At 59.3% G+C, this 11,605-nt stretch overlaps 1 protein-coding gene across 1 annotated transcript in view; it reads left to right on the top strand.

Annotated features, from left to right (window-relative positions):
* FLNC (filamin C) overlaps positions 1-11,130 on the top strand; it is a 39,735-nt gene extending 28,605 nt beyond the window's left edge. Inside the window, exons 37-48 of the mRNA XM_054399595.1 lie at positions 245-448; positions 1,034-1,186; positions 1,285-1,407; positions 2,040-2,282; positions 4,104-4,373; positions 5,146-5,283; positions 5,862-5,977; positions 6,692-6,821; positions 8,351-8,527; positions 9,295-9,513; positions 10,002-10,220; positions 10,915-11,130. Of these exons, the coding sequence (XP_054255570.1) occupies positions 245-448; positions 1,034-1,186; positions 1,285-1,407; positions 2,040-2,282; positions 4,104-4,373; positions 5,146-5,283; positions 5,862-5,977; positions 6,692-6,821; positions 8,351-8,527; positions 9,295-9,513; positions 10,002-10,220; positions 10,915-11,102 (2,180 nt within the window). The 3' untranslated portion in view covers positions 11,103-11,130. The remainder of the gene's footprint in view (positions 1-244; positions 449-1,033; positions 1,187-1,284; positions 1,408-2,039; positions 2,283-4,103; positions 4,374-5,145; positions 5,284-5,861; positions 5,978-6,691; positions 6,822-8,350; positions 8,528-9,294; positions 9,514-10,001; positions 10,221-10,914) is intronic.
* Positions 11,131-11,605: the final 475 nt, after the last annotated feature.

Here is an 11,605-nt window from a genome sequence, read left to right as displayed (position 1 = left end):
CCAAGGGCTGGAGGTGATGTCCATGGTTGGTGGAGGTGGCCAGGGGCTGGTGAGGTGGTGATGACCAGGGCTGGTGGAGGTGACATGCAGCTGGTGGTGATGGTCAGGGACTGTTGATGGTGTCTGGGAATAGGGGAGGTGGCCAGGGACTGGTGGAGGTGATAGGCTGCTGGAGGTGGTCAGGGCCACTGCTGGTGGTGGTGTGAGCTGGTTGAGATGTCTGATGGTGGTGTCCTCCTCCCAGGTATCTCCTTCACACCCAAGGAAGTTGGTGAACATGTAGTGAGCGTGAAGAAGAGCGGGCAGCACGTCACCAACAGCCCCTTCAAGATCCTGGTGGGACAGTCAGAGATTGGAGATGCCAGCAGGGTGAAGGTGTGGGGCAAGGGGCTGGTGGAAGGTCACACCTTTGAGACATCAGAGTTCATCGTGGACACACGCAGCGCTGGTGAGACCACGGTGGTGGAGTCACAGTGGGAGGTCACTGTCACTGCCATGGTGTGGTCATGGCCTGGGGGAGGTGGTCACCACAGACATGGCTAGGATGGCAGGGTGGCCATGGCTGGGATGAGATGGTGGCCATGGCCATGTCATTGCTGTGACCAGCATAAGATGGTGTGGTGGCCACGGGTATTGTTGTGATGGGCCATGGTCAGGAAGGTGGCCATGGTCATAGCTGGGATGAGGTGGTGGCCATGCCTATGACCAAAGTGTGGTTGGAGTTGGATGGTGGCCATGGTGGTGGCATGGCCAAGACCATAACTAAGATGGAATGGTGACCAAGGCCATACTGTGGCTGTGACCAACTTAAGATGGGGTGGTGGCCATGCTTATGGTCATGGTCAGATGGAGACAGTCAAGAGCCAAGAGGGTGATGCTGTGGTGGCCTTGGCTATGGCATGGTCAGGGCTAGGGTGGGGTGGTGGCCTTGGCCTGACCATGGTTGGGATGGGATGGTGACCATGGTGTGACCAAGGCCAGGATAGGGACAACAGCAGTGGGACACCACTGAGCATATCCTATGGTTGCCTAGGCTATGGTGGGCTGGGCTTGTCCATCGAGGGTCCCAGCAAGGTGGACATCAACTGTGAAGATGTGGAAGATGGCACCTGCAAGGTCACCTACTGCCCCACCGAGCCAGGCAACTACATCATCAACATCAAGTTTGCTGACAAACATGTGCCAGGTGGGGACATGGGGTGGTGGGGTGGGGACACCTGGGGTGGGGGACCAAGGTCCACTTTTTGGTGGTGAGCAGGTCCCTGAGGTGGTTGTCACCTGCAGGAAGCCCCTTCACGGTGAAGGTGACCGGTGAGGGACGCATGAAGGAGAGCATCACGCGGCGGCGCCAGGCCCCCTCCATCGCCACCATTGGCAGCACCTGCGACCTCAACCTGAAGATCCCAGGTAAGGGGTGGCCTTCAGCTTCCTCATACTCCCTCTCCTCCTCCTCCTTCTCATTCTCATCCTCCTCCATGGGGCTTGGGGATGGGGATACATCTCAGCTGCTCCAGCTCTGATTTCCACCTCCTTCTTCCTTCTCTCCTTGTCCATCCGCGTCTGCCCGTCTGTCTGCGTGGCCGTCCCTGTGTCCCTCTGGGTCTGTCTCCACCCTCCTGTGCCTCTATCCCTACATCCATCCATCCCTGTGTCCACCCATGTCTCCATCTCTCTGTCCAACCATCTCTCCATCCAACCCTACTTCCCACCCCTACATCCATCCATGTCTCCATCCATTCCTGCATCTCCCCACCCCTGTATCCATCGCCACATCCATCCCTACATTCATGCATATCTCCATCCTTGCATCCATCTATCCCTACATCCATCCCTGCCTTTATCCATGTCTCTTTCCACACCTCCATCCATCCACATCTCCTTCCCTGTCTCTCCTTCCCTGTCTCTCCTTCCCTGTCTCTCCTTCCCTGTCTCTCCTTCCCTGTCTCCACCCTCCCCACTGTGTCTCCATCCCTCCCTCCCCCCATCCTCCCCACTGTGTTCCCCGTCGGCGTTGTCCCTGTGGCTGGTGGCGGTGGCAGGGAACTGGTTCCAGATGGTGTCGGCGCAGGAGCGCCTGACGAGGACCTTCACGAGGAGCAGCCACACCTACACCCGCACTGAGCGCACCGAGATCAGCAAGACGCGGGGTGGAGAGACCACGCGCGAGGTGCGGGTGGAGGAGTCCACCCAGGTCGGAGGAGATCCCTTCCCCAACGTCTTCGGGGGCTTCCTGGCCAGAGAGGGTCTTGGCACCTTTGGGTCCATCGCTCGAGCCCAGGAGGGTGGGTGCTGCTGGCATGGAGGTGTTGTGGTTGCATGGGTGGTGGGATTCCGTGTGTCGTATGCTTCTGCGGGTGGTGGGGCTCTTCCATGGGTGATGTGCTTCCATGGAGGCTCTGCTTGCATGGTTTTGTGGCTGGAGGGCTTCCATGAGTGATGTGGTTGCATGGGTGGTGGGCTTTAGTAAGTGCTATGCCTCATGGATGCTCTGCTTGCATGGATACTAGGCTTCCATGGGTGATGTGCTTCCATGGAGGCTCTGCTTGCATGGTTTCATGGCTGGTGGGCTTCCTTAAGTGATGTGCTTCCATGGATGCTAGGCTTTCATGGGGGGTGGGCTTCCATGGATGCTTCATTTCTATGGTTTCATGAGTGGTGGGCTTCCATGATTGATGTGCCTCTATGGGTGGTGGGCTTCCATGGGTGCTCCATTTCTATAGTTTCATGAATGGTGGGCTTCCATGAGTGATGTGCCTCTATAGGTGATGGGCTTCCATGGATGCTCCCCTTGCATGGGTGCTGTGATTGCACGGGCGGTAGGCTTCCATAAGTCATGTGCTCCCATGGGTGCTGTGCTTGCATGTGCTGGACTTCCATGGGTGCTGTGGCTCCACTGATGTTCTCCTCCCATGGGTGCTGTAGTTCCATGGGTGCCACGATGATGGGATGATGTCCCAGGGTGCCATGATGGTAGTGCCATGATGGATTATGGTGTCCCAGGGTGGCATGATAGATGATAGGGTAGCGAGGTGCCATGGTATCATGTTGATGCGATGATGGGGTGCCCTGGTGCCGTGTTGATGGTGTGCCAGGGTGGTGATGGGTTGCCAGGTGCCATGATGGTGTCTGATGGTGCTATAATGGACAATGGGGTTCCAGAGTGCTATGGTTCCATGTTGATGGGACAGTGGTGTCCCATAGTGCTATGATGGACAACAGTGTCCCACGGTGCCATGATGGACAATGGGGTTCCAGGGTGCCATAGTTCCATGTTGATGGGACAATGGTGTCCCAGGGCACCACAATGCTCAATGGTGTCCCATGGTGTCATGATGGACAATGGGATTCCAGAGTGAAATGGTTCCATGTTGATGGGACAATGGGGTTCCAGGATGCCATGGTTCCATGTTGATGGGACAATGGTGTCCCAGGGCACCAAGATGGATGATGGTATCCCATGGTGCCATGATGGTCAATAGTGTCCCACGGTCCTATGATGGTCAATGGTGCCCCATGGTGCTGTGATGGACAATAATGTCCCATGGTGCCATGATGGGCAATGGGGTTCCAGGGTGCCATGCTGGTCCATTGTGTCCCATGGTGCCATGCTGGTCAATGGTGTCCCCTGGCTCCATGCTGGACAATGGTGTCCCATGGTGCCATGAAGGTCCATAGTATCCCATGGTGCCACGATGGTCAGTAGTGTCCCCTGGTGCCATGCTGGACAATGGTGTCCCATGGTGCCATGAAGGTCCATAGTATCCCATGGTGCCACGATGGTCAGTAGTGTCCCCTGGTGCCATGCTGGACAATGGTGTCCCATGGTGCCATGAAGGTCCATAGTATCCCATGGTGCCACGATGGTCAGTGGTGTCCCATGGTGCCATGCTGGACAATGGTGTCCCCTGGTTCCACACTGCACAATGGTGTCCCCTGGTGCCACGTTTCCCTGTTGATGTGCTGCTGAGGTGCCATGGTGCCACGCTGACTGATGGGGACGACGGTGCCCCCTGGCTCCACGCTGGCTGACGCCACCCCGCGGTGCCACGCTGCCTGCCGGCGCCCCGCGGTGGCGGGTGGGTGACGCGGCGCTGTGCCCGCAGGGGAGGCGTCGGCGCAGGAGCTGTCGGCGCAGGTGCTGAGCCCCTCGGGACAACGCTTCGAGGCGGAGGTGGTGTCGGGGGGCGCGGGGGTGTACAGCGTGCGCTTCGTGCCCCAGGAGATGGGGCCCCACACCGTCAGCGTCAAGTACCGCGGGCAGCACGTGCCCGGCAGCCCCTTCCAGTTCACTGTCGGACCCCTGGGCGAGGGCGGCGCACACAAAGTCAGAGCGGGGGGCACCGGCCTCCAGAGAGGCGTGGCAGGGGTGCCAGGTACGGTGAGGGGATGGGGGATGGGGTTATGGGGGTCGGGGGGGAGGTTGTGGGGTGTTGGGGGTGCTGTGGGGTATGGAGAGGGTGGTAGTGGGGGTATGGGGAGAAGGGTAGGAGGGGTAGTGGGGGTATGGGGAGAAGGGTGTGAGGGGTAGTGGGGGTATGGGGAGAAGGGTGTGAGGGGTACTGGGGGTATGGGGAGAAGGGTATGGGAGGTACTGGGGGTATGGGGAGAAGGGTATGGGAGGTACTGGGGGTATGAAGAGAAGGGTATGGGGGGTTTTACTTGGGGGTATTTGGGCTATGGGGGTACTGGGGCAATGGGGAAGAGGATATGAAAGGTACTGGGGGGATAGAGAGGGAGATACTGGAGGTACTAGGGGTATGGGGGTGCTGGAGGTATGGGAAGGGAGGTGCTGGGGTTATGGGGATGGAGGTGCTGGGGAAAGGAGGGTACTGAGAGTATGGAGAAGGAGGTACAAGGGATATTTGGGGTACTAGGGGTATGGGGAGGGTGGTACTGGGGTATGGGGTTTGTGGGGGGTACTGGGGTGATATAAGGAGGGGGTGTACTGGGGTGTTGGGGGGTTTGGGGTATGGCTGGGGAGGGCGGTACTGGGGGTGCTGGAGGAGTATGGCTACTATAGAGGGTTGTGGGGGTATTGGGGGGGGACCTAGGCGCATGCCCATGGCAGCAGGGCTGGCCCTGGCACCAGGGTGGCGGTGGGGTACAGCAGCACCCATGGGTGTCCCCACATGTGTCCCCTTCAAGCCGAGTTCAGCATCTGGACGCGGGAGGCAGGGGCCGGGGGGCTCTCCATCGCCGTGGAGGGGCCCAGCAAGGCTGAGATCTCCTTCGAGGACAGGAAGGATGGGTCCTGTGGGGTCTCCTACCTCGTCCAGGAGCCTGGTAGGTGACACCTCCACATCCTGAAACACACACACCCGCCCCCCCCCCCCCCCCACTCCCCCAACTGCAGACACCCCAGCAGGCTCTATGCAGCCTCGTGGCAGGGCAGCAGAACTCTCTTGTGAGGGTGTCCCCAAGTGAAGGTGTCCTCAAACAAGGGTGTCCCCGAGTGAGGATGACCCCAAGTGAGGTGTTCCCCATGCAAAGGTGTCCTTAAGTGAGGATGTCACCATCTGAGAGTGACCCCAAGTGAAGGTGTCCCCATGCCAAGGGAGTCCCCAGACGAGGATGTCCTGATATGAAAGTGTCCCCAGGTAGGGTCTTCCCATGCAAAGATGGCCCCAAGTGAGGGTGTCCTTGTGAGAGGTTGTTCCCACGTGAGCATGTCCTCAGCTGAGGGTGTCCCCAGGTAGGGTCTTCCCATGCAAAAGGGTCCCCAGGTGAAGGGAATCCTCATGCAAGAGTGTCCCCAGGTGAGTGTCTTCCCCTGCAAAGGTGTTCCCAAGTGAGGATAGCCCCACATGAGGGTGTCCCCAAGTGAGTCTGTCCCTGAGTGAGGGTGGCCCCATGTCCTCCAGGTGACTACGAGGTCTCCATCAAGTTCAACGAGGAGCACATCCCTGACAGCCCCTTCGTGGTGCCCGTGGCATCCCACTCCGATGACGCCCGGCGCCTCACTGTCACCAGCCTCCAGGTACCTGGGGCCACACAGTGCCACTCTCCCCCTGTCACCCTGCACCCCTGGGCTTCCTAGACATCCCCTCTGTCACCCTTGGGCCACCTTGTGTCCCCGTGGCAGCGCTGGGACTCTCCCAGATGTCAACACCTGAGTCTCCCATGTCTCCCTTGGCACCCCTTGCAGTACCACCTTTGTGCTCCTCATGCTGACCCCATGCCACCCTGTGTCACTTCTGGGCCACATCGTTCCTCTGTGCTCTATGTCACCCTCGGGCCACCTGGAGCCCCTGTGGCACCCTTGAGACACCCATGGTGCCACCCCAGGTCCTTCATGCTGACCTGGGCCACCTTGAGGCCCTGTAGCACCCTTGGGACCCCTTCAGCGCCAACTCTGATGCCACCCCTATGCCTCGTGTTATTCCTGAGCTGCCTGGCATCCATGTAGCACCCTTGGGACATTCTCTGATGCCACCCCCATGGCTCCTGGGCCACCTCAAGCCCCTGTGGCACCCTTAGGACCCTTTCAGCATCAACTCTGGTGCCATTCCTATGCCTCGCGTTACTCCTGAGCCACCTTCAGCACCCTCGGGACCCTTTCAGCACCAGCCCTGGTACCACCCCTATGTCTTGTGTCACTCCCGGGCCACCTTGAGCCCCCGTGGCACCCTTGGGCCCCTGCCCCGTGGCAGCCCTGGGGCCAAGTGGGTGATAGCCATGGTGGCCCCCGCAGGAGACGGTGACAGTGAACCAGCCGGCGTCATTTGCGGTGCAGCTGAACGGGGCCCGGGGGGTGATCGACGCCAAGGTCCACACGCCCGCGGGCATCGTGGAGGAGTGCTACGTGTCCGAGCTGGACAGCGGTGAGACAGGGCATGGGGGGACACGGGGACATGGGCAGGGGGCATGCGGTGATACAGGGCACGGGCCACAGCGATGGGCAGGCAATGGGGACATGAGACATGGGGATATGAGGACACAGGGCAAGAGACATGGGGGTGTGGGGGTCTGAGGACATGGGGATACAGGGGCATGGAGCTTGAGGACCTGGGGTGTTGGAACATGGGGACATGGGGCATGGGGACAGAGGACACAGGGCAAGAGACATGGGGGTGTAGGGTCTGAGGACGTGGGGATATAGGAGCATGGGGCTTGAAGACCTGGGGTGTTGGGTCATGGGGACATGAAGACACATGGCATGAGACACAGGGATGTGGGGTCTGAGGACATTGGCATACAGGGGCACAGAGCTTGAGGACCTGCGGTGTTGGAACATGGGGACATGAGGACACAGGGCATGAGACATGGGGATGGATGTGAGCATCTGAGGACATGGGGATATAGGAGCATAGAGCTTGAGGACCTGGGGTGTTGGAACATGGGGACATGAAGACACAGGGCATGAGACATGGGGGTGTGGGCTCTGAGGACATGGGGATGCAGGGGCATGGAGCTTGGGGACATTGGGTGTTGGGACATGGGGACATGAGGTGGGGGGATATGGGGTTTTGGGGATACAAGGGTGTGAAGACATGGGGACAGAGGACGTGGGGAGTGGGGCCATGGGGACACAGGATGCAGGGATATAGAGACATGAGGACACAGGACATGGGGAGTGGGGCCATGGGGATGCAGGATGTAGGGATATAGAGACATGAGGATGCAGGACATGGGGAGTGGGGCCATGGGGACACAGGATGCAGGGATATAGAGACATGAGGACACAGGATATGGGGAGTGGGGCCATGGGGATGCAGGATGTAGGGATATAGAGACATGAGGACAGAGGACGTGGGGAGTGGGGCCATGGGGACACAGGATGCAGGGATATAGAGACATGAGGACACAGGATATGGGGAGTGGGGCCATGGGGATGCAGGATGTAGGGATAGAGAGACATGAGGATGCAGGACATGGGGAGTGGGGCCATGGGGATGCAGGATGTAGGGATAGAGAGACATGAGGACACAGGATATGGGGAGTGGGGCCATGGGGACACAGGATGCAGGGATATAGAGACATGAGGACACAGGACATGGGGAGTGGGGCCACGGGGACACAGGATGTAGGGATATAGAGACATGAGGACACAGGACATGGGGAGTGGGGCCATGAGGATGCAGGATGTAGGGATAGAGAGACATGAGGACACAGGACATGGGGAGTGGGGCCATGAGGATGCAGGATGTAGGGATGTAGGGACATGAGGACACAGGACACGGGGCCATGGGGACGCAGGATATAGCAACCTGGCGCATGGAGCCACGAGGCTTGGGGACATGAGATGTGGGATGGTGGGGCTGGCGGCCTCGGGGACACAGGAAGGTGGGGCTGCGGGGAGGTGGGAGAGGTGGTGGCCTGTGGGGTGACAGGGTGGCACGGTGTCCCACAGACAAGTACGCCATCGGGTTCCTGCCGCGGGAGAACGGGGTGCACTCCATCGACCTGCGCTTCAACGGGCGCCACGTCCCCGGCAGCCCCTTCAACATCCGCGTGGGCGAGCAGAGCCAGGCCGGCGACCCCGGGCTGGTCACCGCCTACGGGCCCGGCCTCGAGGGCGGCATCACAGGTGACACCGCGCAGCGGGCACGCCGGCTGGGGCCGAGCAAGGGATGAGGCGGTGGGAGGAGGGTGGTGGCCACGGGGCGTGGTCATGGCCGTGGGGTGGTAGCAATGGGATGTGTCCATTGGGTCATGGCTACAGGGTGGTGGCAATGGGGATGTGTCCATTGGGATGCGGTCACAGGATGGTGGCAATTGGGACATGACCACGGAGATGTGGTAGTGTCCATGGAGACATGGCTGTGTCCACAGAGACATGGCCATGGCCATGCCCATGGGGTGGTAGAACTGAGCATGTGTCCATGGGGTCATGATGATTTTTGTTAGGATGTGACCAGGCCCATGGAGTCGTGGCACTACAGACATGGCCAAGGTCAATACCATAGCAAGATGGTAATAGGGACGTAGCCATGGAGTGGTGGCACTGGAGACATGGCCATGGGGACATGACTGTGCCCATGGAGTGGTAGAACTGGAGACATGGCCATGGGGGTGTGGCCATGTCCCAGGGAAAATGGTCCTGCCCATGAAATCATGGCAACTGGGACATGGGTGTGGGGTCATGGCAATAGGGACAATGGGGACATGGCCATGAGGTGGTGGCAATAGCCATGGTCATCATCAATACCATGACCATGGGAGGATGATGATGGGAAGGGTCATGGCCGTGGTGGGGCCATAAGCATGGTATGGAGCCACACCTCTGGAGTGGTGGCAATGGAGACACAGCCGTGGGTGGTGGCATGGGGACATGGTGTGGTGCTCTCACCACAGGTGTGTGCTCGGAGTTCCTGGTGAAGACAGCCAACGCGGGGGCAGGGGCCCTGGCTGTCACCATTGATGGGCCCTCCAAGGTGAAGCTGGACTGTGTGGAGTGCGCCGAGGGCCACCGCGTCACCTACACACCCATGGCCCCTGGCAACTACCTCATCTCCATCAAGTATGGTGGCCCCCACCACATTGTTGGCAGCCCCTTCAAGGCCAAGGTCACCGGTACGTACATGGGTGGGGAGTATGGAGATGGGTCCCCAGAGGGGTGGCAAGGGGTCACCAAGGTGGTGGGATGAGGATATCCCTAAGATGGGGTGACAAGGGGTCAGTGGAGTGGTGTGATGGAGGGTCACCTCAGGGTGACATGAGTGGAGGTCCCTGGGGTGGTGGGATAGAGGAACCCCAGGGTGACATCACTGGGGGGTCCCTAGGATGGTTGGGACAAGGAGGTGTGCAAGGTGGGGTGGTAAGGAGTCACTGGAGTGATATGATGAAAGGTCCCCAAGGTGACATGATGGAGGACACTCATGGTGCCATGTTGGGAGGTCCTTAGGTTGACATGATGGAGTGCCTCCAAAGCAACGTGTTGGGAAGACCCTAGATGATAGCTAACAAAATGGGGATCTCCCCAAGGTGCTGTGGGCCCCCAGAGCAATGTGACAGGGTGGGGATGTCCCCATGGATGCTTGATGAGGTCCCCATGCCCCCAGGCCCACGTCTGTCAGGGGGTCACAGCCTGCATGAGACGTCGACAGTGCTGGTGGAGACAATGACAAGAGGGAGCACAGCGACGTCCAGAGGTCCACCTGCTTTTGGGGGGCTTCCCAAGTTCTCCTCAGACGCAAGCAAGGTGGTGGCAAGGGGACCAGGGTTGTCCACTGCCTTCCTTGGCCAGAAGAACCACTTCACAGTGGACTGCAGCAAGGCTGGTGAGTTACAGGGGGGGTGCTTGGGGTGGCCTTGGAGGGGAGGTGATGGATTAGAGGCAGGTCCCAAGGGGTCTTGGAGGGGAGCTGATGAGTGCGAGGTAGGTTTCAAGGAATCTGGAGGGGTCCTGTGCAGCCTTGGAATGGCCTTGGAGGGGAGAAAGTGGGTTCCAAGAGGTCTTGAGAGGGGTTCTGGATGCTCTTCAGGGGTCTAGGAAGGGGAGGTGATAGGTCATTGGAAAGTTATGGTGAAGGATATGATCACAGAATCAATAAGGTTGGAAAAGACCTCAAGGATCATCAAAGTCCAACCTGTCACCCAAGAACTCATGACTACTCAACCATGGCACCAAGTGCCACGTCCAGTCCCCTCTTGAACACCTCCAGGGATGGTGACTCCACCACCTCCCTGGGCAGCACATTGATGGGTCAGAAAAAGGGTGTGAGGGGGAGGTCTGTGGTCTGGTGGAGGATCTGGGAGAGGATGTGATGGGACATTCTGGGGGGGGAGAGGAGTGTCCAGGTGATTTGGGGTCCTAGGGGCGTGAGAAGGGTGGAGGAGAAGGTCTGGTGGTGGGTCCAGGATCGGGTAGAGATGGTGGAGAGATCTGGTGGAAGGTCCAGGGGAGAGGTTTGGAATCTGGTGCTGGTGGGTCTGTAGTCTTGGTCACCCATCATTGTGTCCCCCCCCCACCAGGTACCAACATGCTGATGGTGGGGGTCCACGGCCCCAAGACCCCGTGTGAGGAGGTTTACGTCAAGCACGTTGGCAACAGGATCTACAACGTCACCTACACAGTCAAGGAGAAGGGGGACTACGTCCTCATCCTACGCTGGGGAGATGACAACGTCCCCGGCAGCCCCTATCGTGTCACTGTCCCCTGACCCCCACACCCACCCACAACTCCCCCACCCATCCCCGTCACCCCCTTCCCTCAGGACAGGAGCAACTGCTGGGTCTGGGAGGATCTTAGAAGGTCCTCAGGTGGTCTGGGAAGGTTCTCAGAAGGTGTTGTTGGAGCCACCAATAAAACACTGGGAAGAGTCACAGTGGTGTGATTGGTGTGGACCTGGGGAGGGCACAGGGACTGGGGGGACTGAACTGGGATTCAGGGGTCTCCAGAGCAGGATGCTGGGATCTGTAGAGGGTCCACAGTGGGCTATTGGGGCAGGGAGGCCTGCAGGGTCCAGGCTTGGGATACTGTGGTCTTGAGGGGTCTGGGATAGGACAGTAGGGTGAGGGGGAGACTGAGGGGGAGGTCTCAAAGGGGTTCTGCTCCCACCTCTTTAAAGCACTGGGAGACTCAGGATGTTGAGACTGGTCTAGGACCGAGGGGATGCATGAGGTAGGGGAGTATGGGGATACCAGGGTTCGGGGGTGGGGGAAC

The sequence above is a fragment of the Indicator indicator genome, chromosome 3, assembly GCF_027791375.1.
Source record: "Indicator indicator isolate 239-I01 chromosome 3, UM_Iind_1.1, whole genome shotgun sequence".
In the NCBI taxonomy this organism is placed as follows: Eukaryota; Metazoa; Chordata; class Aves; order Piciformes; family Indicatoridae; genus Indicator; species Indicator indicator.
Note: the sequence above shows the minus strand (reverse complement) of the source record. Positions and strands in the feature narration are given on the sequence as shown.